This window comes from Poecile atricapillus, chromosome 2, assembly GCF_030490865.1.
Source record: "Poecile atricapillus isolate bPoeAtr1 chromosome 2, bPoeAtr1.hap1, whole genome shotgun sequence".
NCBI lineage: Eukaryota > Metazoa > Chordata > Aves > Passeriformes > Paridae > Poecile > Poecile atricapillus.
Window position 1 is genome coordinate 2,465,103 of NC_081250.1, and position 26,674 is coordinate 2,491,776.

The 26,674-nt window shown below is 49.0% G+C and overlaps 2 protein-coding genes and 1 long non-coding RNA gene across 4 annotated transcripts; 1 reads left to right on the forward strand and 2 right to left on the reverse strand.

Annotated features, from left to right (window-relative positions):
* Positions 1-4,207: 4,207 nt before the first annotated feature.
* Positions 4,208-7,862, reverse strand: LOC131575201 (uncharacterized). The gene is made up of 3 exons (XR_009276728.1): positions 7,762-7,862; positions 5,975-6,056; positions 4,208-4,806 (listed from the first exon to the last, which is right to left on the reverse strand). It is a non-coding gene; the product is annotated as an uncharacterized LOC131575201 (long non-coding RNA).
* ARF1 (ADP ribosylation factor 1) lies at positions 7,399-20,964 on the forward strand. The gene is made up of 5 exons (XM_058830299.1): positions 7,399-7,557; positions 16,806-16,985; positions 17,611-17,721; positions 18,278-18,402; positions 19,364-20,964. Exons 2-5 carry the CDS (start codon positions 16,838-16,840, stop codon positions 19,523-19,525), a joined length of 546 nt encoding a protein of 181 aa, XP_058686282.1. The 5' UTR covers positions 7,399-7,557; positions 16,806-16,837; the 3' UTR covers positions 19,526-20,964.
* Positions 20,965-23,153: 2,189 nt separating this feature from the next.
* C2H1orf35 (chromosome 2 C1orf35 homolog) lies at positions 23,154-26,658 on the reverse strand. 2 transcript variants are annotated; one of them, XM_058830296.1, is made up of 9 exons: positions 26,542-26,658; positions 25,497-25,631; positions 25,240-25,393; positions 25,110-25,155; positions 24,942-25,024; positions 24,780-24,852; positions 24,374-24,453; positions 23,950-24,108; positions 23,154-23,759 (listed from the first exon to the last, which is right to left on the reverse strand). In XM_058830296.1, the coding sequence occupies exons 2-9, from the start codon at positions 25,588-25,590 to the stop codon at positions 23,513-23,515; spliced, it is 936 nt and encodes a 311-aa protein (XP_058686279.1). In that variant the 5' UTR covers positions 25,591-25,631; positions 26,542-26,658; the 3' UTR covers positions 23,154-23,512. The 2 variants fall into 2 exon arrangements, with proteins under 2 accessions (XP_058686279.1, XP_058686280.1); XM_058830297.1 differs by lacking the exon at positions 26,542-26,658 and adding an exon at positions 26,295-26,534.
* Positions 26,659-26,674: the final 16 nt, after the last annotated feature.

Genomic DNA, 26,674 nt, shown 5'->3' on the forward strand with positions numbered 1-26,674 from the left:
CTGGGCAAGGAGATGTTCTGGCAGGTGATTCCTGAACTACAGAGACCTCTCAAGGTCCTCATTTGTGACCTTTGTGGGTGTCACATGGAGATATTTATAAATGTTATGGCCAGCCCATGGCAGATCTCCTGCTACTCCCAGAGCCACAGTCCTCAAGGGCTTCCTCCTCCCGGGAATTCTGATGGATCTCTGTGAACTTTCAGCCCTGGCAGAGTCCACCCTCACCTGCAGTACCTGGAAGGATGCTCAGGCACTGCTGCACCATACAGGCCGTGAGCTTTGGCTATTTCACACCTGAATTTACCTCTGACTTCAGCAGATTTACCTTTGGCCAGAGAAAAACCTCCTGATCCAGCCCATGGGAGCTCAGGAGCAAAATCTGCTGAGCTCAAGGCAGGTGCTGGAGGCTGCTGAGTGAGCCCACCACACTCCTGCCACCCAGGCAGGTCCTTTGCTCCATGTCCAGGGAAAGAAGGGAAAAAACGTCCTCAGCTTCGTGTTTGTGGGAAGGTGCAGGAACTTCAGAACAGAGAGAGGGATCTCTGCTCCTGGGGGAAGCTCTGAGAGCCCTCAGATCTCACCTGAGCTCTGCATAATGGCAAGGAGAGAGTCAGCCCAGGGCCTCTCTCATCCCTCTGGTCACTCTCTTTCTCCTCCTGGCACAGAGGTCCATGAAAGGAGGATGGAGATGCCCCAGCCCTGGAAATATTCAGGATCACGTTGGACAGAGCTCTGAGCAGCCTGATGTGGTTGAAGATGCCCCTGCTCCCTGCAGGCCTGCACTAAATGTTCTTTAAAGGCCCCTTCTGACCCAAACTATTCCATTTTTCTACGAACTTGTCAGGGGATTGCTCATGGAGACAAAATGAGATTAAATAACCCTGCGAGTTAGACATTCACTGCTTTCTGACCTCCTACCTGCACCACATCTTTCTCCTACCCCCAAACCCTTCTCCATGGCCCTTCCTCCAGCAGCCTCCCCAGTCCAACTCCTTTTGCCCTGCAAACCAACCCTTCCACACTGGCATCCCTCCCTCCTGCAATGTGCATCCTCAGACTCCCAGAAAAATGACGCTGGCTCAACAAAACCCTTCAAGGTGACATTTTTCCAGCCTGGAAACAGAAGCTGGACCCCAATCACCACTGTCTGGGTTTTTTTTTTTTCCTCTCCATCAGGCAGGTGTCCAGTGGGTGGCTGTGCCCTGACATTGATGTTATAATTAGGCTGGTTTCCAACTCTTCCCCTCCCAAACGAAACAATCGCCGTCATTCTTGCCGGCGGTCAGAGTTCACCCAGGGCCTGGGACGGCTGTGACATTGATTGGCAGGTCCCAGGGTGGCTGCCATCTCCTCCTTGTCAGGTTTGGGCTTATCAATTAGTGGCTGCACAGTTTAATGAGGTTTTGATGATGGAGGGCAGGCGAGATTTCATTCCCACCCAGGCAAACACCACGGCAATAACTTCGCTCCCTCTGGTGTGATATTTCCTTCCAGAGCTCCACAGCCAAGCCACTTCGTTGGGAAAGGAGGAGTCTTTCCCTTTTTTAACAAGGAATCCTGGCTAGAAAAGTGTCCTGAGTGACAGGATGCAACATTAAGAGTTTCTGAGGTGGCAGCTTCGCTGGGGTTTCAGAGCACTCTGCTGATGGAGGAGAAATATTTCAGCTGAGCTTTAAAAATTCAGGTTTTCTGTCAGTGGTCATTAAAAGTGGGAGGATTCATGCCACAAGAAATCCTGTACAGCAGTGTGGTGTCCTGCTGATGGTCAGACAGCTTTCCCTGATGGAGCTCTGTGAAACTGCACAGAGCTCTCCAAATGGGATGTTTTAATGCTCCCCCCACCTTTTGTTTTATTGCTCCCACCTTTTGTCTTTACACTCAGAGAGAATCTAGGAAACAGCATCTTGGAAAAGAACTCCAGTGTCTGATGGGCTGGAGGTAGGACCAGACCAGGGAATTTACTCTGGAATTGCTGCACTTCCCACCCCAGACTGGTCCCAGAGACCAGACAAACCCAGCACACCCTCCAGGATTCCCTACAGGATCATAAATGGAGCAATCAGCTGCCTCCAGCCCACAGCCACCAAATGGGAGAGGCTGTGGGACGTGCAGGTGAATCCCCAGTTGAGGGCATTTCTAATCCCCACAGCAGCTCCAGGGCACAGGAGCAAAACATCCTTGTGCAGGAGCTTTGGGGATGCCAGGCTATCCCTAAGGACCTGATCCCATCAAATACTTCCATGGGCAATCCCATGGCCCTGCCATGAAGACCTTGGGGAGTGGCTGGGTTCCTCTGGGGATGCCCAAAGCCAGGGGCATCCTGTCCATCCCCCACGTGGAGCTGAGCCCCATGGATCAGGACACCTGATGGAGCTGCACTGCCACATTACCTCCAACATTAAAACCCTGAAAACCCCAAACTGGAGAAGGTGGAGGGAGGCACCAACCATCAGCCTTGAGCCCTGGGCTCAAGCACTGACATTATTCCTCACTCCTAAAACACAAGTTTGGGACGCTCAGGACCTGCTACAATTTGCCTCCCACACTGGTGAATCCAGCTCATCTTCCCCTCTGAGGTGAGGTCTGGCTGTCCAAAAAGGAGATGGGTGCTCAGGGTTGTGTTTTTACAGCTGCAGATGCCCCAAATGCTGCCAGCTGTGGGTCTGCCTGGTGGTGACCCCCCTGCATCTGAGGTGCTCTGGGGAGGAGATGCAGCCAGCGAGTGCTCCTTGACCACAGATGTTCGAGTTACCAGGCAGGCTGAACAGGTCTCAGGGTGTTTTTCAGGCAAAAACATCCAGCCAGAGTGCATTTTCCAACCTAAATACTGAGGAAATGAAGTGCTTGGGGTCAGAACGATGTGGGAAACACGGCCAATCCCACCAGCTGAGCGTGCTCAGGTCCCTGGTGATGGAACCTGCTGGATGTGATGTCTGGAGCAGGATGGGTCAATCCCTCCTCATCTCCATCGACATCTGAGGGTGGGGAGACCCTGGAAGAGAATTCCCGGAGCTGCTGTGGCTGTCCCTGGATCCCTGGAAGTGTCCAAGGCCAGGTTGAATGGGGCTCGGAGCACCCTGGGATGGTGGAAAGTGTCCCTGCCCATGGCAGGGAGTGGAATGGGGAATATCCCTTCCAACCCCAACCCAGTCTGTGATCCTGCAGCACAAAAATCAACTTTTCCTGTCCAAGCCACCTGCCCTGGGTACCAAAAGGCATCACCAAGGCTGCCCAAACAGGGCACAACCTCCCGAGGTGTCGGTAACGTTAAACATCTCCTCACCACCAAGTTACCCTGCATGCCACGGAGCCATGAAGTGCAGCTGCTTCCAGATGAAGGAGGGGGGAAAAAATATGAGGCAGAGAGAGCTGAGGCAATTTTCCCAACATCCCTGGGGAGTCAGTGTCGGGAGCACGGAGCTGATCAGCTGCCACAGCTGAGGGGCTCTCAAAGGTGCTCCAGCTGAGTGCATCCTTCTGCCACCTAAATCAGCTCTGAGACGAGAAACCACGGCAAAATAAAAGCTCTGGCTGCAAATATTCTGATTTTTCTGCCTCTCCAGGCAGCTGTGTAGAGTTTTTCTTGCTTTTCTCCTCTTTCCGCCTTCCTTTTTTCTTCCAGGATGGTGAAACATGGACGGCAACATTAGATCTGTCATCTTTTCAACAGCCCAAACCCATCTAGAGGTGACCCCAGGACCACAAATCCCAGGAATCGTGGCTATTTATGGTAGGCAACATAGCAAATTGCTGGAGGGGTGGAGGGTGGTGTAATTTCTCAGCTCCTGTGAGTAATTGCAATTCTCACCTCAAGGTGAGAGACTCAGAGGTGAGAAATCCTCAACCTGACAGCAGCCAGGAGCTCCAGGGCAGCAGAAAACAGAGCAGTGATGGGCCCCGGTGTCCTTCAGCCCCTTCCATCTTTTTGGGGTGGGTGTTCACCCCAAAACACCCCAAAATTACTTTTCATCATGACCAGGAAGGATTTAATGGTTGGACATCACTGCCACCTGCTCAGGGGTCTCCACCACCCCATTATACCAAACATTCTCATCAAGAATCTTCTCAATAAACCTGCCCACACTTGGGAGAAAATATTATTTCAGGGAACCCCGAAGCAAGAGCAAATCCAGCCTGTGGTATTTTTCCATCGGGGCAGATGCAGAGGGAAAAGCATGGCTTGGGAAGAGCTTTGAGACTCCGGCTGATATTTTTATAACCTCAGAAATCGCCTTGCACAAACACTTTTTTTTTTTTCCTTTCCAAAAGGGCAGCGAGAACAGGGTGTAGTTGAGCTGCAGATTCATCATCAGAGGCTCCCAGAGGGGAGGAAAACTCTCCAGCTCCAAAGGGGCCATCCAGGAAAAGCCAAGGGGTTTTCTGGGAGCACCCAGAAAATGAGCTGAGCTGCCCGGAGGGAGCAGTTTTGTTTTGTCCTTCTCTCACACGGGTTTTTCTCAGGATGGAGAAAGCAAGGGGCACTTCTGTTCCCTCAGCTGAAAAAGAAACTGAGGCCTCTTTCTTCTTTCCACGAATGCCGTGAGTCACTGGGCAAAGGGTGCCAGTTGCATCCCAGCAGCCTCAGGGATGAATCAGTGGAGATTCAGGAATCAGACCTCGTCCACTCAGGTCTCCACAGGATGATAATGACGAAATCAGGTCTCACTGGTGATGTGTCACTGATGATAATAACGAAATAACCTCCTCTGACTTGCTCTGCACCTCCACCTCAGCTGGATTTTCACCCCGCTGGGGCGGCGGGGTTGAGCATCTTCTGCCCTGAGCGAGCTAAAATGAGGAGCTGCTCTGAGTTAAAAATAAAGAGGAAAAAAAAAAAATTAAAAAAAAAAAAAAAAAAAGAGAGAGAAGGGTTATTTTTAACTCAGAGCAGCCCTGATCTGGTTCACCGCCCGGGCATGGAGACAGGGCTGTGAAACAAGGGCTGCTCAGCTCAGCTGTGGCCAGGAGGGAATTTGGGGATGGGGAGAAATTCGTTAACGAGGTTTTGCTGTTGACTTGGAAGCAGCTTCCTCCTGTCACGGACACAGAGCCTCCCAGCTCAGCTCCTGCCCCAGGGCTCACCCAAAATATCCAGCAGGGACAGAGGCAGATACTCCCCAGAAGCCCTGAGCAAGTGCATAGTCTCCTTATTCTCCTTAAATCTCATTTGGTATTTTTGGGTCTCTCTCAAAGCAGATCCTGGAGGCTGCTGTGTCCCAGGCAGGTCACAAAGCCAGGGCTGCACTGAAGGGACGGGGACATTTGTGATCCCAGTGGTAGCTGTCTGTGCCTGGCCATCGAGGTGGGCAGCAATCTGTTCCCTGGAACGCTTCTCCCCCTCCTGAAACCCCCCATTTCAGCCAGGTCAGCTTCCACAGCACGGGAAAACAGGATTAATTTGATTTCTCAGCGTGTCTCTGCCGTCACTTTCTTATCCCATCAGTGCTGCTGCTGCTGCTGAGTGACCGTCTGGGGAGATTTAATGCAATTTGGGTGCTTTCTTAAGCAAAATAATAATATTAATTTATACCTGCTCTGCATGGGGCTGGTGCCTCCCTGCAAGGAGCACAGGGATGATCTTGCCTCCTCCCCAGGCTCCCTCCTGGCACTTCTCAGCCCTGCTGCTGCCATCTCTCTTGCGTGTGACCCACTTTTTTTAGGAAAAGAAGCTTTTGGGCTGGCGCCCATCTGCCTGTCTGCCTTCTCTGTGTAATGCTGGGTGATTTCAACCCTGTTTGACAGGGGATGGAGGTCCTTGGGATATTCATTTCCGATGGGCATCAGGGGGAACTCTGGAAATAAGCACTTTGGGTGGCTTCCTGCTGTGTTTCAAAACTTCTCGTCCTGTCTTTAATGAAGGAAGTATTTAGGATTTAGCTTGGGACAGTGTATGACCTCGATTTATCTCAGAGTTAACTCAAAACAGACAGGAGATAAGCCTAAATTTATTGTGCACAGTTGTTTCTGTACCGACCTCTTGAGCTTTGGAACCATGTGAATTATTCTCTTTCCTTGTTGGAGCTGAGATACTGCTGTGCTGACCTGTTCCCTCTATGCTGTGTAAGATAAAATGAATTAATATTAGTTTAAATAATGAAAATTAACTGCTTAGGTAAAAAAAAAAAACCAAAAAGGAAATTTTCCTGTATGGGGAAACTGAGGCACAGAGAGGCTGCAGCAAGCAGAGAGGATCGCTGGCTGCTTTGGGAATGGGGAATGGCGCAGGGAAAGGGGGAATGGTGCAGGGAAAGGGGAAGGGTTGGTGCAGAGATGAAGGAACGGTGCAGGGAAAGGGGAATGATGTAGAGAAAGGGGAATGATGTAGGGAAAGGGGAATGATGTAGGGAAAGGGGAATGATGTAGGGAAAGGGGAATGATGTAGGGAAAGGGGAATGATGTAGAGAAAGGGGAGTGATGTAGGGAAAGGGGAGCGATGCAGGGAAAGGGGAAAGAGGTGAAGGGAAATGGGAACAGAGCAGGGAAAGGGGAACGGTGCAGGGAAAGGGGAATGATGTAGAGAAAGGGGAGCGATGCACATGAAGGGCAACGGTGCAGGGAAGGGGGAAAGAGGTGAAAGGAAATGGGAATGGTGCAGGGAAAGGGGGAAAGATGAAGGGAAGAGGGGAATGGTGCAGGGAAGAGGGAAGGAATGGTGCAGAGAAGGTGAAGGAAGGCTGCAGGGAAAGGGGAACGGGGTGGGGAAGATGGAATGGTGCAGGGGAAGGGGAACGGGGCAGGAAAGAGGGAATGGTGCAGGGGAAGGGGAACGGGATGGAGAAGATGGAATGGTGCAGGGAAAGGGGAACGGGGTGGGGAAGAGGGAATGGTGCAGGGGAAGGGGAACGGGGTGGGGAAGAGGGAATGGTGCAGGGAAAGGGGAACGGGATGGGGAAGGGGGAATGGTGCAGGGAAAGGGGAACGGGATGGGGAAGAGGGAATGGTGCAGGGAAAGGGGAACGGGGCAGGAAAGAGGGAATGGTGCAGGGAAAGGGGAACGGGGTGGGGAAGAGGGAATGGTGCAGGGGAAGGGGGAGCGGTGCAGGGCAGTGAGAAGAGAGCAGGAAAGGCCACAGGGCAGTGCAGGGGAGGGCGGGGTGCAGCGATAGGGGTGCTGTGCAGGAAGGGCAGGCACGGTCCCCACGATCCCGATTCCATTCCCGCAATCCCGGGGGGATCCCGGCCCCGCGCGCGCCGCGCTCCGCGTCCGGTCACGCGCCAGCGAGTGGGCGTGGCCTGAGGCTTGACCACGCCCCCGAGCCGCGGCTCCCGCCGTGGCCACGCCCACTCAGCTCAGGCCACGCCCACTGCGTCTCTAGGCCACGCCCCCGCTCGCCCCGGCCCTGCGGCAGCCCGCCTTGGCCACGCCCACTCCGGCCAGGCCACGCCCCCTGCTCCCTCCTCGCTTCCCCGTGGTGCCTCGCGCGGGGCGGGCACTGACGTGGCCGCATCGCGCCGCCATCTTGTGCTCCAGGGCGGATCGCGGCCGGGGCGAGCGGGCTCCGAGCGGGACCCTCCGAGCGCAGCCAGACCCACGGCCCGCGGCTCCCGACGACGCCGGTGGGTTTGCCGACACCTTCTTCTTCCCTCCTTTCGAGCCTTTTTTTCCTCCCCGGCCCGCAGCGCCGCGCCCCCACCCGCATCCCGCGGCCTTGGCGCTAAGGGGAGGCGGCGGCGGGCGCTGAGGAAGCGGGGCCGGGCTGTTCCTTCCTCCTCTTTCCTTCTCATTCCTTTTAATTCCTTCTCATTCCATCTTATCCCTACTCATTCCTTTTTCCGCACAGGACCAGAGGCCTCCGGGAGCGGCGCTGCCCCATCCGTCCCCCCCTCCACGTCTTTGGGGCGGGCGGTGGGGGGGCGAGTTGGGCCTTTCGCTTCCCTGCTTGTGGGTGGGATGGGGTGGGAAGGGGTGGGATAGGCAGGGGTGGGAAAGGGGAATCGCTCCAGCTCGCCAGCAGCTGCACAAGGCCCCTCTCCGCTCCCTCTAGCGATGGGATTAGACGGGATGGGCTTGTCCTCCCTTCCCCAAACTCGCTCATTCCGGCCCCTGCCCCGCCCGTGGACGGCTCCGAGGAAGGAGAGGCATTTCCTCCTCCTCCTCTCCCCCCGAAACCCCTCGTCTGGTGGGGCAGACGAGGCTCGGATGAAGCTCGCGGGGCAGAGGTTGTTTCTCCGTAAGCCTTTGGCTGCTGAGTTGGTATTTTTTGCTGGGCTGAGGAGTTGAGCTTTATCCTGGAGCAAACAACTCTTGTTTGCCATCCATCGGCTTGGGTGGTGTGGGAGATCAGCTTTCCTTGGCGGAGCAGCTCCCGGTGGGAGGATATTATATTCTGTCTGAAAATACTCTATCCTGACTGAACGTGATACTTTGGGGCTGATAAACCTCGGTGTGATGAAGTGATAGCCCGGCTCTGCCCCAGCAGAGCGAGACCAAAACTCTGCCGGGCCATAAAACTGCCCCAAATGTTGTCGTGTTTGACATTGACCTTGTGGCTTTGCTGCTCTGCTCCTGCCAAAGTAAATTCCACAGGTTGATTAGAGTCGTGACCAGAGGTCTGGTGTTGAAATTGTAGTTTTGTCAATAACTAAAATTCCGAGTATTTATTTAATACTTCGAGCTTTGTCTTGTGAGGTTTACAGCAGCCCTTTGCAGGGTATTCCATTAACCTTATTTTCCAGGCGGAGAAACCGAGGCAAAGTGGATTTTTCCAAGGTCATTCTGCAATATCTTTATTGCTATTTTTGCTGCTCATTTGGAGCGCTTCTGTGAGGGGAAAAAAAAAGGAAGTGTGGCTGAAATGGAGGATTGCTATTTTGCTTTTATTCATGAGGTTTGCAATGGAATAAAATAGAAGTGTAGCTTTATGGATAAAGGGATTCTCTGAAAGTAAAGTTCTTGGGGTTGTTCTGATGCCGCTGATTTTCTCTCTGCTACAAACATGTCTGCAGTGCTGGAGAGCCCCGTTGGGCTGCTTTCCCTGTTGTAATAATTGCATCGGGTGAAAGGGTGAGGAAACTCACCTCGATTGAACCTCCTGCATCTCCAACTCCACAGCTTTGCCAAGTTTGTTGGTGCTTCCTGCGGTGGAGCATCAGGAATTAAAATGGCTCAAGCAGAGCAGCCCTCCCCTCAGAACAGCTTTGTGTTTGTGATGTAAATCCTGTTAAAAGTCAAACCCCTCGGTGTAAATGGTCTGAGGATCTCAGATTGGTTTCTCTGAACATTTCCTTGGTTGTGAAATAGTTGGAATGTGGAAGGGCCTGGCAGGGGCTGTGCTGGTGCACCGAGTTCCCTGTGAGTGTTAGTCATGCTGACCAAGTGGGGGGAGGACCAGGCACAGCTTTTCAAGGCAAACCAAGCGTGTGTGGGAGTAGGGGCTGGATTCTGCTCCTGGGAATTCTCCACAGTGTGCTGTGCTCCAGCTGCTTCAAGCAGGAGCATTTATACAGATAATTATCAGCTAAGCCCATTGGTGACATGAATTGGTGGAAGGAGAAAAAGCTCAAAACCCAGGATTCCAGCTGAATTGGCAGTGGTGAAATGTAAAGAATCACCTTTACACATCCCAGAGGCTTTTATTTCTAAAACAACCCCTTATTTTTAAGGATGGGCTTTCAAGCAAGACTTCTTACGGATTTCAACAGCCTTCCCAAGCATCCAGCTTCCTTTACAAGTGTATAAATTTGGTGAACGTGAGCTAACTTTATCTGCAAAGGAATAGTTCTGATTCTTTTTTTAGAAATCTCTTGAAAGTTCTGCTCCTGGAATGCTACAGAGCTTGTGTTAGAGCTGGCGCCATCCTCATCCATTCCTTTCTTTAACTGATGAGTAAAGAAGTTCAGAATCAGCTTCCTACTACAGCAGCTGTTTTTTCTGTGTAATTCAGCATTTTTTTCTTTCTGCTTGCGAGTATCCGATTTTATTCCTTATTTTTAACACACGCAAACGTCGGAGGGGCTGTGGTGGAGCTTCTGCTGATGTTTCAGTTCTAATAAAACTCTGGTGTCTAACACAGCTCTTGTTCACCCACTGCTCTGGTACCTCACAACTCAGAGCTTCTGCCTTGACATTTCCCCCAAACCATAAGCCAGTTTCATTGCTGGATGGAGCTCTCATGTGAGTTCTTGCCATTTCTACTAGGAGTGTAAATGTTGACTTAGTGCCCAGTTCCTGGGAATGAATAACAGGATATTTGGCTTAAAATTGAAGATTTTGAACTCGGAAACAATTCAGCCTCAAAACCAAAAAAACACCCCAACTGTGCACCGCTTATCTGAAAAGAAATTCTTTGTACCCACCAGTTCTCACCAGTGTACCCAGTGCTGAACTGGTGAGCACAAAGGCACAGGCCATTCTTGGGGTTCATAACTGCATTATTGTCACCACAGTATTTCCTGGGCAGAGAGGGCATGGATGCAGCTCCCTCTGTGCTTTTCACTTGTCAGCCTGTGCTTTAAATAAGATATTTTTCAGACCAGATATCTGTTTTTCCTCTGGGTTGGTTTGTGTGCTCTCAGGTTATGGTAGTGTATAAATCTTTAAAATAATTGGAGTTTTTGTTGTGAAACAGCAGCAGTTTGCTTTCCCTGCTTGAAGGTGAGAATAAAGGAATAATTCTGGTTTGGGATTTGAGTATCAAGTCAAGCAACCTACTCTCTTTGATTCTGACCCTTTTTATTCTGGCCGTTATTTTAGGAGTGAGTCTGAGAAATGGGCATGACCCCAAAGGAAATTCTCCCTCTTTTGTCCTTGTTTTGATCTTGTAAGTGAAACTATTTTCTGTTTTCTGCCAGTCCAAGCCCAGCGCTCTCAAGAGAATGTTCCAGCATGTGGGAAATGTTCTGTCTGGGTAAGGTGTGTAGGCAGTGGGGTGTTCAACCTCCTTGGATTAAACAAAGGTGTTGGACAAGGAGATTTCCTTTCACCTGGCGTCCCACCTGTGCTTGGCTTGTCCTCTGTCTGCCTTGGGCATGCACACTGCTTTTGGACCCATTTTTATTAGTTAAACCCTGCAAGCCTTTGGTGGCCAAATCCAGCAGTCTGTATTTAGATGCCAGCACAGTTTTGTATCTTTAACTTTGATTTCAGTGCTGCTACCTTTTCCCTCCAATAACCAGGTTAGGATCCCTTAGGACACCTTTTCTATCCCAATCTTGGCAGAAGCACCCCCAGTGTAAACTGGGGGGAAATGTTTGCAGTGGTCAGTGTTGATTTCCACAGTTAACACTCCTCTGGTTCTCATGGTTAAAATTATAAAGGAGTTAGGATTTAATATTAATGAAGAGCTATGGGAAGATGTTGTTGGCATGGCCTTTATTACAGTGCTGTTTGTGCAGGATAATGAATCACCTGGTAAAGAAAGGGCCTGGCCTGCTTGTTGGCTGCTCTTTCATTTTACACGTCATCCGTGCCTACTCATATTGATACGGTCTAAAGGAACTCAGATCCAGATTATCCGAGCTAAATTTCAGTGTTAAGGCCTCAAAGTTAAAGGAGTTGGGAAGTTGTCATTTCTCAGTTTAGCAGATGTTGAAGGCCAGTAAACAGTTTCTAAAAATAGTTGAATGTAACTGTACTGGAATAGTGTATTGGGCCACCCTGGCTATATTTAAAGAGGTGTTTCCAAAATTTGCTGTAACAGAACGCTTTAATCTGTAAAGAAATTATTTCAAGTTCAACAGAACACATCAGTCCTGTTCCCTGCTGAGTGGGGGTGTGAAACACTGGGGCTGTGGATTAATCCTGAATTTTAGCAGTGTTCTATTCTTGTTGGATCTCTTCTCACATTCTCCTTTAAATCACACTTTACATTGTTAAGAACAAGCTGTCAGGTTAGATTTGTACTTTAAATTATTTGCCAGTTGTTCTTGCACGTTACACCAGTAACAGCTGTTGGAGTTGCATGAGTTTTTTAAAAAATGCTTTCTCACCTCTTATTTGCACATTGGTTTGGTGATCTCTTCTGTGAATATTTTGCTTCTCTTGATAATTTAATTTAAAACATTCTAGAACGCTATAAATGAGAAAGAATGGTTCAGGCCAACTAGTGATAGCTGGCTGAATTTCAAATCAGTATTTCTGGTAAATAACAAATTGATCCATTTTTTGTTCCCCTGTGACTGATAGAACCAGTATGTTAATAGCAGGTTAGGAATTATTGATTTGGGGGTTTTCTAATTGTTTTAGACATGGAGTTAAAGCTTAGGCCAATATCAAGTAGATTTTCCTTTAATTGGTGATGGAATTTTGGTAGTGAATCCACTGCCTTTATAAACAGGCCAGTTTTACTTGCCAAGGTGCCCAAGCAAATGGAAGAAGGTGCAGGAAGGAGCTTTTTGATAAACCTGCAGCTGTTGGGGCTTTTACCTGTGCTTTAATATTTTTTCTGATTGTGGCTGTGTAGCTCAGTGTGTCATTGGCAGTGGTGACGTGTTTCTCTCTCCTTGAAACGGGCATTTAAAACAGGATAGGAACAGCTCCCAGAGACAACAAATGCCCTCTGTACCTCTATCCCAGCCTGCTGTGCAGGGGAGGGACTTGAACTTTCCTTGACTGATCTTACCACAGAACCATAAAATCCTAGAATGGTTTGAGTTGGAAGGAACCTTAAAGCTCCTCTGGTTCCAACTCCTTGCCATATTCATGGCTGCTGGGATTTTCAGATTGCCGAAATGACAGGCCCAGCAAGCTTGATTTTAACACTTGCAGAGTTTAGAGTATTATTTTTTTGCTGTGGGAGCTTTATGTGGTAAGTGCTGGTCCATAGAAGTGAAATAAATGTATTTCTATATTGCAGTTTGACTAAATAATGCATATGGCATCCTCAGCCTCTCATTTTGTCTCTGGTATGTTTAAAGAAATGGTGTAAACCTAAATGAAACACAATTCTTGTCTCAGGGAAGTTTAATCTCTATGTGGTCAAAAAGAACTTTCCCAGCGGTGTAAAACTGAGGTTCTGTGGGAATTTCAAGGTGTATTGTGCTGTCTTTGATGGCCTGCACATCCTTCTGGTCATACATCCGTGGGGTTGTTAACCAAGCTCACCCAAGGAGTTTGGAGGTCAAGCAGCAGATTTGAGTTCTCATGATAAGCAGCCCGAATGAAATGACGTTCAGATGCATTAATGTACGTTTGAATATAAAATGCTGCAGGATGATTAAGTGTTTAATGCTCTTTGGCCTTGAGATATTCCTCAGAGCTCTTACTCTAACCACTACAATTAATAAAAGCAGATTCTGCTTTCTTCCTCATGGGCTGTATCACTTTAACAACCACCGGGCTGCTGCTGTTGCAGACACTCATTCATTTTTAACTTCTCACTGCCAGCTTCTCTGCAAAGGGCTGCCTGTTCTCCTCATGGCTTATCTGAATGTATCGCTTACTAGGAAACGGGCGGCTGAAAATACTTTTGTTTCATGAAATGAAACTGCAACTTGCCCATTGAAGTGCAGCGCTGCTGTTTACCAATGGCACATTGTATCTTAGCCGAACCTGCCTGACGGGTTTTAGTGCTGCTCAGGTGGAGTGCAGTGGGTTAAAGTGCTGTAGGGCTTCCACGAGCAGGGGGACAGACAGACAGACACTTGAGTGCTGGAGTGAACTGGGTCTGGTCAGGGGTGCTGAGCGTTTCCAGAAGCTGGAATTGTACTGAGGGAAAATACGCACTGAGCTCTGCGAAAATAGTCTGTGCTGTTTATTCAAATCGTTCTCTTTCATACTTAAATCTTCCCACTTAGCCTGATGGATCCCTCTTTTGAAGATGTGCTCAAGCACTACAAGCAGCTCACAAGCCTTAGTCTTTTATGTTTTCAGGAATTTTATTCAACTTGTGCTCTTTGTAGCAATTACTGACAACATTTGAGTGGAGGGAAGGAGGAAGTTAAACTTCAGCAAGGAATACAGGTCTGATATTGGTGAGTCAGGGTACACATTGCAAGGGGTGATGATGCCTGAAAAAATAACAGGGTTTTTTTCTTAACTTCATATAGGAGGAAATTGAAGACTCACGGTGCAAGTAATGGGCTGGAATGGGAATTAAAGCTCATTCCTGGAGTGCAGAGGGAGCAGTCGCGTGATCCCTCAGCTGAGCTGTATTAACAGAGGCAGCCAAAGCAGCTCAGGCCCATCGGGGAAGTTCCTGTGGCAATGCAGGGAGAGGAGTGTGGAGTACAAACCATGGGCTGTGAGTTCCTTCCCTGTGGGAGGAGATGAACATCAGTGATTTCTGCTCGGGGGATGGTCCCACCCATGGGGAGGACAGGGACCCTGCCCCAGCCCCATCTGAACAAACCCTGATGGGAACCAAAACAGTTTGTGGGAGTTCTGCAGAAAAATTTCTCCTGTTTTGTTTTTTTTTTAATTTTAGACAGCAAGGATTCAGCTACTTTTTAGTCAACTTGTAAACACACTTTTCTTGCAGGAGTGGGCTGTAAACTATGCTGTGCTGCCTATAAAAATAAACGTGACTTTTTGTAATGCCACCTACCCTGAAGTACCAAATAAAGTTACAGAATGGGTTTGGATAGGAGGTATGTGGAAGAGAACAAGAGGGGAATGGAAACCAAGTGCTTAAATGGATCTTAACTTCTTCACAAAAAGTGAAAATAGGGAGGATGGGTGGTATAAAAGCAGCTTTAATGGCAAAGGGCAGGATTGACCTGGAAATAGCTGCCAGGGAAACGGGGATCTAACGGGATTCGCTGCTCTTAGTGCCAAGGACAAGCAACTTGTTCAGCAACCTGTGACTTCTCCAGTGTGTGGAACGATGTCATGGATGTAAATGATAGGATTTTGCTCTTTTACATAATTACTGTGATCAGTCCAAGCATTTGATAACCTATTATGCTTTTAAACGTGTGCAAACCAAAGAAAGGCATTCTTTGTGCAGGCTTCTAAGGTTCTCTTGCTGCAGAAGTTCTTGCAGTCCCTTTCTGTGAGCTCTGGTAAAAGGTCACAGTTGAGCCCTGACTGCTGCTTTCCAGATGAAGCAGGAGATAGAGGTGGCATGAGCAGCCAGACAAAGGAAAGCTTTACAGCCTCCCTGCCCTCCAGCCCGGTGAGAACTGTGCTGTGGGTTGGGATGGGAGATTTCCTGCTGTGGAGAGATGGAGGCTGCAGCAAAACTGTTTTCTCTGCTTCCTAATTAACCTTCCTGTTTATACAGCCTTCATATATTCCAGTGGGAGTGGAATATCCATGGTCATGCTGCAGAAATACAAAAGGAAATGGGGGAATAATAGAACTTCTAAAACTCCCCTTTGGTTTTAATCCCCAGGCTGCCCAGTCTGGTTTGTAGAGGAGTTTGTTTTTAAAGCTTCAGCCATATAAACGAAATGGATCTTTGACTGGAGTTGCTTCAGCAAGTTGGTGTGTGGGGTTTGACATCCGGCAGTGGACTCTGAACTTCCCTGTGGAGCTGCGGGTGCTTGGACACCTGACCTGGTTAATGTTTCAGAGTTTAACTTTTGGGTTAAAAATTGTATCCAGCAAAGCTTCCTGAAGAGGACAGAACTGCTCAGCCCTTTCCCAGTGCAGGGTGGGGGAGCTGGGCTTCAGGCATGACTAGGACTAAAGAGAGTGGGAAAAGGCTTTTGCGTTGTGGTGTGCTTTTCAATCCAAATCTTGCTTTAATGTTCTTAAATAAGTATTCTGTAAACCCTCTTTCTAGGGAGAGTTTTGCTTCAAGTACAGCTTCATCATGAAATACAGAATATTTCCAGAGATGATTCAAACTTCATATTATGCTTTAAATTTGGTTTGGTTTACAGGAAGCTCATACTTTGAATGTATTGGCTGTTTGTGCATCTCATGTGAAACTTGAATTTTCAGTTTGGCTGAGTCTCTTCTTAACTGACATCTGAGAGCTTCTAGAGCCCACAGCAGGGAGGGTGTGAATTGTCTGTGGAGCTTCTAGGCTGTTTTCTCATGCCTTGTATGAGCACAGCGAAGTTCTCGTGGGGATTTCAATCCTGCTGTAAACTGTGCAGGGGTAAGGTTGGAAAGAGGGGGGAAATTTGTGATGGGATGGGTCAGGTCCCAGGGGCACAGGGAAGTGTCTGAGGCTGGAGTGCAGAGGCAGCTTCTGCAGTTCCTAACAGGAAGCCCCTCCTGACATTAATCATTTTAATCATCCAGGCAGGAGTGTTGGCTGTGAAGGAAATGCTCATCCCTGAACCTGCTCTTTTAATGTGGCTGTTAATTCTCCGTAGTTAAGTTTGATTAAATGTGGATTTGCTTCCTACAGAAGGTCTCCCTTCGCTGTTAATGAAAGTAACTGCTCTGTGTTTATGTGCTGTACACACACCATTTCCTCGGGGATGGAGAGGAAGGAAACTGTTCTGAGTAGCAGAAAATCCAAGCTGTATTCAGTTTCCTTCCCAAAAGAAGGACCAGCTATTGCTGTGCTAAGCAAAAACTTGTTATCTGCAGGTCAGTTGGGAAAAATTTGTTTAATGGTGACACTTTTCTGCAGATTAATTATCCCATAAGAATGGGGAGCAAAGTATCTGAAATGCTGCTTGAATTTTGCAAGCAAAAGTTTGAGAACAGCGATTAATGCTAAAACCTCTGAAATAATATTTGAAGCATTTCAAGCACTTAAAGCTGAGTCATTTCATGAGCACTGAGTTTTGGCACATCTGTTCATCTTTGTGTTGCTTCAGTGGGGGAAAAATGTTCAGTGGTGGCTGGAGTGTCTATAAATGATTCACATTATCTCTTACTTTTGGTTTTTTTGTGGTTTTTGTGTCATGGTCAGAACACAGCTGTTGGTAACTCATGAGTGATACTCTGATCTTTTTTTCTCCAGACTTTACTGGCCAGTGAGAACATATCTCAACCATGGGAAATATTTTTGCTAACCTCTTCAAAGGCCTTTTTGGCAAAAAAGAAATGCGTATTCTAATGGTTGGCCTGGATGCTGCAGGAAAGACAACTATTTTGTACAAACTTAAACTTGGTGAAATAGTAACTACTATCCCTACTATAGGTAAGAATTTTATGTTTCTCTAACTGATGGCTTTGAGATTTGGGTCTCGGCTGATTTAAGTGACTTGTCTGTCAGAACAAACACTTGTTAAAGCCACAGTGTGAAGATGGCACAGCCAAATGTTCTGCCATGGGAGGAGATTGTGACTTTTCTCACTCCACTCCCTCTCATCAGTCGCTTGTGGAATGAGCCTTTATGGGCCACAGAAAGGCAGTTTGTCTCCCAGGCTGTTGTGCCATCATGTCAATCAGACTGAGTAGCAGAGGGTTCACCTTTTTTAAATTTATTTATTTTTTTATTGGAGGGTATTGAGATTTGCAGCTCTTAAAACCCAAGGGAGTTTGGGTGTGGGTTTTTTTTTTGTTTGGGTTTTTTTTTTTTTAGGCAACATAGTTTGTTTTTTGTAGCTGCTCAGGGAGCAATTAGATTTGTTCATTGGGGTGATGGTGGGAGAAGGACAACCCATGTCTGTCTGCTTCGAGAGCTTCAGCACAGGATTCTGCCGGTTTAAAGTAATTCCAGTTTTAACTGAACTTTTTTTAAATGGTGACAGTCTGAGTGTGACTTGCTAAATACAACAGGGCAGTTATGTTTAAGTGAGATTTGTGCCACAATCTCTTTTTAGGTTTCAATGTGGAAACAGTAGAATACAAGAACATCAGCTTCACAGTGTGGGACGTGGGCGGTCAGGACAAGATCAGACCGCTCTGGCGCCACTACTTCCAGAACACACAAGGTGAGTCCACACTCCTCATTCCCAGCTTTCCACAATCTAAGAGAGTTTTTCACTGTCTTCACTAAGTTAATCTTGCAAGTTTCTTGGAGGGGAGTGGAAATATTTATTGTTATAAAAGGGTGTGTTGGTGTGCTGCTCTGGTTCTTCTCTTAAGCCACTGCAGGTTCAAAGAGGGATAGGAAGGATTCCAGAAACCAGTCTTCCTTGTCCTTCTGACTCAGAGCGAGTTCAGGAGTTTGTTTTCCTTCTGTCAGCATCACAGCTCTGCCCTCACTTCAAAGCAGAGTCTTTACTGGAAGCTCTGCAGCCCCATGAACTGAGAGTTTGTCACTTCTGTCACTGCTGGGCCTTTTCCATGTGCGTGTTTTGAGTCCTGTGACAGCATTTCAGGAGCTGCTGCTCCCTGGAAAATGCCAAGTGCTTATGTAGAAAGAGGACCCAAGCTGCAAAAACAAATGCAAACCAACACCAGTTTTCACCAACTCTCAGCAAGAACAGACTTTCTCTCAGACATGAGACTTCAAGTTTATGTTTATTCTTGTTTGCTTATTTTTAGGTCTGATTTTTGTGGTTGACAGCAATGACAGAGAACGTGTGAATGAGGCCAGAGAAGAGCTTATGAGAATGTTGGCAGAAGATGAGCTCAGAGATGCTGTTTTATTAGTGTTTGCTAACAAACAGGTATGCCCAAGAAAAGTCTGTCAGAACCCTTCAAAACTTCCAACATCTTTGTGAGTGCCAGATCTTGATTTTCATATTTTCAGTGTAATGATAAATAAACTCAGAGTAAATGGCCATTCAGGTATGTTGAAGGGAGAAAACCATGGGTTAAATTCTCAACTGAAAAGAGCATCTTTTAAACAGTCTTAGCTAAAAGGTTTTCAGTTTTAGTGAAAACCAGTTTGAATTTTCAGGTTGACATGGCTCAATTACAGCACCTGCCCAAACCTCCTCCAGAGAGGAATGCTGGAATGCCAGAACCTCCCTGAATTCCTCATTGAGGGTGTTTGAGAGCACTGCTGGTGTTGGTGGAAGCACTGGAGTTTTAATGTGCTTGTGTTGAGCTGTGAGCTGGGCTCTCCCAGGCCTGAGTTAGCTGAGAGTTGTGCCTTTTATTGCTTGTAAAGGTCTTGGCAGCTTAACCCCAAATGTCAAGGGCCTGAAATGTGAGCAGGAAATGTAAAGAGGGAATAACATCCTGCTCCACTGATTATACAGCCTCAGCTGGGAAGGGTGAAGATGCCCTAAGTCATGTCCAGGAGCAGAAAGGGTGGGCTCTAAAGAAGCTGTGCTCAGCAGATTAGTACTGGGTGATAAAAGGTGATCTTAAATCATAACTGCAGTCACAGAAAGGATACTCCTGAGTGGAAACAGACTTGGAATTGTCAGCAGTATCAGCACTGGGGAAATGGCTGGATCCAGGTATCAGCTGTCTCCCTTCCCTATGAAATATTCCATAATGTTGATTTACATTGGGTTGTTAAACCTTTGAGGCTTTTGTCAGTGTTGGGGAAATAGCTTGAATATCAAAGTAATCCACTGGGGTTTTCTGAAAGTGAAGTTCTGAGAGCTCTTAACTTTGTTGAAATGCCTTTAAAGCTGGTGGTGAAGAGTGGGGAATGACTGTTGTTGCTTCCCTCAGGACCTGCCGAACGCCATGAATGCAGCAGAAATCACAGACAAACTTGGACTGCATTCTCTTCGTCACAGGAACTGGTACATCCAGGCAACCTGTGCCACTAGTGGAGACGGTCTCTATGAAGGACTGGACTGGTTGTCCAATCAGCTCCGAAACCAGAAATGAAACCATAAACCTTCCTCTTCCCTCTTTTTCCACCCCTCCCTCTTATTTCCTCCTATTCGCCCTTCGCTTTACTCTAATGTGGCAAACTGTGCTACTTTGTGGTATTGAGTGCCGGAAGCTGTTTTCATTTCTTTTTGTCACAGTATATATTGCATCATGCTGTAAATGTGGCAAATACAAGCCTGAAAACAGTTAGGTTTCTTATTTAATGTAAATAGTTTTTGTTTCCAATGAGGCAGTTTCTGGTACTCCTATGCAATATTACTCAGCTTTTTTATTGTAAAGAATCAAGTCACTGTTTAGTACCTGGAAGGGAATTAAGTGGGTTAATAACGTAAGGGTTGCCAGTAGTCCTTGTGCAGTAGAGCTGGATTCGATCTTGGTTGGGTTGTGAGATCTGTGAGATCCATTTTGGTGGTTGGTTTTTAACCTGAATTCTGTATTTTTTTAAATAGACAAGGAAAAGTAAAAACACTTAAAACACACAAACGTTTGACATCGCTTCTGCTGCTCCAGCTCTAATGTGGTGACTCTTGATTCTTTTGAAAGGGTGAAGCAATGACTGACACCCAATTAGCTTCATCTGCTTAATGAACAGATCATAAGTAGTAGATCTCTGGCTCTTTGTGTAGCTCGTAGTCTGTGCTCATCTTCGTTCACAACCGTTCAAAAGATTTCCCGGGCCTGGTTTAGATGAGCTTTGCAGACTCATGCTAAACATCTGACTTTTGGTTCAGGTGAGATTTCTTGTTTCCATTGAACTTGAATCATTTTCAGAAGTCAACATTTTTAGCCTGTCATATTTGTCAAAAAGTGTTTTGTACTTTTCTTGTGCATAAACCACTCCAGAAGGCAAAACCTTTCCACAGGAAGCACAGCCTGTCCTAGTCCTAAGCTCTATAGGCAGAAAGTACTGTACTTAACGTAAGAATTGCCATGAAAAACACCAAACATCTATGTATAGTGTCTAGGGAAAAAAAACAAAAAGCATGAGAGTTTGGAGAGTCATTCCACTCTACAAGTATTCAATCCCATTTTGGAACAATCCCATATCTGTATATGTGTGAAAACCCTTGGCATCCCTCATACTGCAAGGTTCAGATTTGCCATCAGAAAAATAAAAAAAAGACCTCTTTACTTTTCTTTTGTATTTTGATAAACACTGAAGAAGCTGGAGCTGTTAAACTTTAACTCGAGGAACTATCAGAACTGGTTTATTTAGTGTTGTGGAAACCTTTATTGCTTTCAATACACAACTAGTAATCAACTGTTTTGTATACTTGTTTTCAGTTTTCATTTCGACAAACAAGCACTGTAATTAAAGCTATTAGAATAAAATCTCTTAACTATTTCATGTTTTTTATGCCTTGCTGTTCATTCGATCATCTTGGCAGAATCATAATTAAATACTTGTTGAATAAAAAGTTTCATGAAACTTGCACTGGTTTCGTGTTGGTTTGTATCATCTTTGTGCAGGGGATCCACATCCAGGCAGTGATTTGCCACAGCATGATTTGCATGAAAATTTGAGGATATCTCCTGTATTTTCCACAAAATGCATCATTCCTGGTTGGAACCCTGCAGGTAAAATGGTGGTGATGCTTGTTGGGTTCTACTGGAGTCACTTTGTTGCTTCTGGGCCAGCTTGAGCTTCTTGAGTAGCCCCATCACTTCCCCCAACAGGTTGTTCCTCCTGCTGCTCCCAGTTAATTACAGGATCTGTAAATTAGCAGTTTTGTGGGGAAAAAATAGGAATTCCGCTTCCTAAGTGCTTTGTTTTGCATTTTTCCTTTCTGCAGTCCCCTCTGGATCCGGGACAGAGCTCCTCCTCTGGATGATCCTCCTGCCTTCCCTGTCAGCTGCAGCTTCTCCTCCCCAGTGCTCACGCTTGGGCTGCCTGCCAGCTCCCAGCTGTTCTCCTGGCTGGAGCTGCAGCACATTCCCCATTTCACAGGCTGCAAAGCTATAGGATGGAAGGTCTGTCCTGCAGGTTAGAGAGAAAAAATTCCCTCTGGGAAAACCTGGCACCAGGCTGGGTAACATGGACTGTGGCTGGGGCTGTAGTAAAGGGTAATTAACACTGGGCAAGCTGGGATCACAAACCTCCTGCAAGTCAGAAATTCACCTTGGAATTCCAAGCTCTGAATCAGGATATTTGCATCCCTAATAGGGCAGGACAGCTCTTTATTCCTGTTCTGGGAGGGAATTGAACTTGAAGGGGAAGCTGGGTTAGGATGCTGCTTTCCTGCATGCAGAATTTGCTGTGGAAAATGAGTAATATGGTGATGTTATCAGTACAGCTGTGGGAGCTGTACTCTGCCCTCTGCTCTGGGCAGCACAGGCTTTGCTCTGATCCAGGCTCTCAGCCTGGATTTTGGCCAGCCAGCAGCTGGACAGGCAGGTTTTGGGGTGAGCAGGGATGGGGCTGGGCTCCTTTATCCCTGTCCCCTTCAGTTTTGGCTTCCCATGTTTCTAAACCTGATCTCCTCAGATCTTGGTTTGGAGTGTGAAACAGGAAGGGGGGAGAGCAGGAGAAAGCCCAGGAGAGCTGAACCAAGCTGGGCCAGCAGTGCCCTGGCCCCTCTGCCCAGCACTCTCCATCTGCTGAGGAGCTGTGGGTGCAGCTCATCCTGCCAGAGCCCAGCCCTGCCACAGCATCCATCCCAAACTTTGGGAGGTGAAGATGGGAACTGGGAGCCCATGGAGGCAGCAGGACACTGGGATTTGTGGTAATTTTTCTCAGCTTGCTGTGCTGTTTTCACTATCCCCTGGCTCCCTTTTCAACCTGTTCCCAGTTCCCATTAGGCACAGTCCTGCTCTGGGATGTTCCCAGCGGGCTCCAGCCACAGCTTGGATCCCAAAATCCGAGCTCAGCCCGGTGAGCAGAGGCAGAGCCCCTGGCCAGGGAGTGCATGGGCTCAGGGCATCCCTGGAATGGATCTGGAGCTGCAGCTGCTCAGAGCACGAGGAACAGCCCTCGTGCCAAGAGCCTGTCAACCCCAAAAATCATCCTGGGGTGGGGATCACCGAAGGCTGTGACGGCCCCACAGCATCTCCCTCTGCTCGGGTTGGGACAGAAGGGCTTTGTCAGCTCCTGAGCACGGTCCCACTGGGCTTTTGTCCACCAAGACACACAAACCCTCCCTGTCTTCAATTGCATCATTAATTACACAAATGAGGCCCTTGTGCTTGGCACGGCCACGCCACAGCCAGTGATGCTCTGGAGCTGCCTGGGACACCCCCTTTCCATTCAGATCAATATTTCTATTTATTGATGTAAAATTCCCCTCTTTCAGTATGCCAAGAACATAAATAATCATGTGCTGAGGGTTTGAATCCTGTATGGGAATGGAGTTTGCTGCTCCTTGGGGTGGGTGGATGTGGCCAGGGGCCCTGGTCCCATCCACTTTCTCCTCATAAGACAGGAATTGTTTAGGTGTCCAAGGCCAGGCTGGACAGGGCTTGGAGCAACCTGGCCCAGGGGAACTGGAACTAGATGAGCTTTAAGCCTCCATCCATGCAGCTCATAAGTTTAGGGAATTTTTAAGGAAAGAAACTCTTCAGCCACTGTACTGGCAAGCACTCAAGGGCATGGAAATAAGACAAAACCCCATAATAATAATAGTAATAATAATAATAATAATCATCTCTTCCAAAGTCTCTGTACATGAACACGAGGTATCCGCAGCATTTTCAGCACCACAGCCAGAACCACCCCAGCACCACTCCCCACCCAGAGCATCCTCCGTGCTCAATCCTGCCCAGATGGATTTTAGGGAGTGAGGAGAAGGGTGCCCGGGCCCTGCTGCCCCCACACCCGCTGGTGCTGCCCCTGGGCGGGCAGGGAAAGGGCTGCTGGCACCAAAACCTTAATGCCCTTTGCCAGACTCTGCCCCTGCGCCCGCGGGGCTGCGGCGTTTTTAATTTAATCACCTTAAAAAATATAAATCTCTGGAAGATCTCCCTGAAACAACCCCAGGCTCCCTCTCAGTCCTCCGAGTCGGTGTCGTGGCGCTGCCGCACCCCGCGGGCCGGGGGGGAGCGGGACCTGCTCCTTTTCCTGCCCTTTCTCCGCGGGGACGGGTGGCGGCCCCGGCCGTCCCTGCTCCGGCTGCGCCGGCGGGCGGGGCCCCGGCCGCAGTTGCCGCTGCTCGCCGAGGATTCCGTGTCCTGCCGCCGCCGGCTGCCGTGCCGCGGCGCCTCCGAGTGCTGCTGCGCTTTCCTGCGGTGGTGCCTGCGGGGACAGGGGGGAAGTGACAGCAGGGGTAGTGGGAACGCCAACAAGTTGATTCTGCGGGTGAAAAAGGGGTTTTGGAAAGCCAGGAAATGCCAGTGGGGCAGCCTGATGCAAGCCATGACCAGGTGGCTCTCCTGAATCCTTCCTCCTGATTTCCACTGATGATGCCTCATCCCATCCCAGCTACCTCTTATCCCGATCTGGGGAAGAATCGGAGGATGATGGGACAGCATCCTTCTTGGAATGCTTGTCTTTGTCCTTCTTCTTCTCCTTCTTATGTTTCTTCTTTTTCTTGTTCTTTTTCTCCTTCTTTTTCTCCTTTTTGGATTTTTTGCTGCTCTCAGGTCTGCAGGGAACAGATCAAGCAATGAGAATCCCTGCACTGTGCATCCCTCTGGCTCCAAAAACTCATCCCCATCCCTTTTTCCAGGCACATCCCACCACATCCCTCCTTTGCCAAAGAGAAGCCCACAGATGCTTTTGTGGATGATTCAGAGAGATGCAAAACAAGCCCAGTGCCAAACAGAGCCATGGAAACATTTTGTAAAACATTTCCCAGAAAAGCCAGGGCATTTCTGGTGATTTCCCACCAAAATGGGAAAAATCCTCACCGTTTCTCCTCCACCTTCTCCTCCTTTTCCTGCTTCTTCTTGGAGACAGGTATCTCTGGGCTGCTGGAGACTTTCTGGTGCTAGGGTTGGAGAGAGGGAAAAAGACAGAGTGAATCCACAAGGCCATGGTTTGTAATTACAAAACAAAGGGAGTTTTCTCCCTTTAAAATTTAAACCTGGAAAAAAAAAATAAATTACATTTGGGAAAAATTAGAGTACACTTAGGAGCTGCTCACAAATCAAAGCCCCAAAATGAGCTCCATGCCAAGAGGACACATCCTGCAGATCTATGTGCTACAATATCCAGATGGGTTTTAAAATAAAATATTCCAAGTGTGGGGCACTGCTTTTTGCCTTTTTCCATCTATTTTTGAACCTTCCAAGGACAACGTGACTGGCACCGTACCGTGAAGACCGAGAGCCCCATCTTGGCTGCCTCTCTGTCCTCCTTGGAAAGCATCACCCGGCCAGCACTGCCACTGCAGAGAAACCACACAAAAAACCATAAAAAACACTGAAATCAAACAAATTGTTCTGAAATTGGTATGGGATCTTGCCTTCTCCTTACCTGGAGCTGCCCAAACCCACCACCCGATCCACGTCCTTGTCGTCCCGCTCGGCGCCGTCCCTCTTGCACACCTCAGCCAGGTCCTGTGGGGAGGGGGGACAGTGTCCTGTGTGTGTCCCCAAAATTACAGCCCAGGGGACACTGCTGGGACTGTGGCGCCCCTCTTACCTCTTTGCTGAGGCCCGTGGGCTGCCTCTTCAAGTTCTTGTAGCCCCTATAAGAACAAGAACAGGTGATATGTGAGGGGACACACACACCCCTCCTGTTTTTTGGGGGTTTTTGTGGGGTGTGGACTCACAGTGCTGCCATCATGGCCTCCTGCTCGGCCAGGCGGACAGCAGCCAGCTCTTCCTCCCGGGATAACGAGGGAGCCGTGTCCTTCTTGCCCTTGGCATACCAGGTCAGGTCCTTGCCCTTCTGCCACCGCCCCACCGGTGCCATCAGGGAGTTCCCTGCGGGGAAACAATGACCCCCCTCAACACCATGGCACCCCAAAACCGTGGCAGAGGGGACAGGGAGGGTGGGGCAGGGGATCTGAGCAGGACCAGCCCTTACCCAGGTAATTCTCACGCTGTTTGTCCGTCTTGACATCCTCCCAGCTGAACTGGTCCTGGCCCCCCCGGACCCCGCCCCGGGAAGAGCCGAACATGGCACCACACCCCACGGCAAATTCGGGGGGATTCTGGTGACCTGCAAAGACAGCAGCCCTGGGTTTACCCACTCCAGATCCTCCATGCAGCTCTGGGGGGGCTCCTGAAGGTACAGGGAAGCAAATTTGCCCCCCCAGGGGTCAGTGGAGTAACCAAAAACCCTTTGTGGGGGTGTTACAGGCTGGAAGGGGGGATTATGAGGAGGAGGTAAGAGGGGGTGAATGCCTTGGGGAGGGTCCCAGCCTGGGGGGAGGTTGCTGGGTGAGAAGGGGGGCTTAGGGCAGCCTCGAGGGGGTTCATGGCCTTGGGGGTTCAGAGTCTGGGGGAGGTTCAGAGACTCAAGCAGGGTTTAGGGCCAGCAGTGGGGCAGCCACAGCTTGGGGGTTTCAGGGTCTGGGAAGGGGTTGCAGAGCGAGGGGGATTCACAGCCTGTGGGGGGAGAGTCCAGGACTCGAAGTGGGAAGGTTTAGGTGTGGGAGGAGGTTCCAGGGTTGATGGAGGGGTTCAATGCCCGCATGGGCGTTCTGGGCTTCAAGAGGGAGGGTTCGGGGCCTGGGGGGTTTCAGGGTCTAGGAGAGGGTTCACAGCCTGGATGGGATGAGAGCTGGAAGGGGGGGTCATGGCCTGGGGAGGGCATTACACGGCCTGGAGGAAAGGTGGTACAGCCCGAGAAGAGGCTGCACGGCCCGGGGTGGGACATTACCTGGGGGAGCGTTCCAGGGTCTGGGAAGGGGTTCAGGGCCGGGGGAAGTTGCGGGACCTGGACGCTGCAGGGCCTGAGGTGGGAGTTTGCCCGTCCCCGAGGCTTGTGAAAGCAGCTCGGGGCGGCCCCGGACCCTCCGGGTTGGGGAGTGCGAGGATCGGGTGAACCCGACCCGCGGGGTCACACCTGGAGCCCCCAAATCCCAAAATCCCCAATCCCCAAAGCCGCCCCCGCTCCCCTCACGCACCTCCGGCCGCCGAGCGCGCGCCCGCCCCGCCGCTACCACCGCGGGCACCGCCGGAGGGGGGAGTGATGAGACGGGCGGTACCACCGCGCCGCCAGCGCGGGGGGAACCCCGCAGAGCCGCACCGCCGACACAC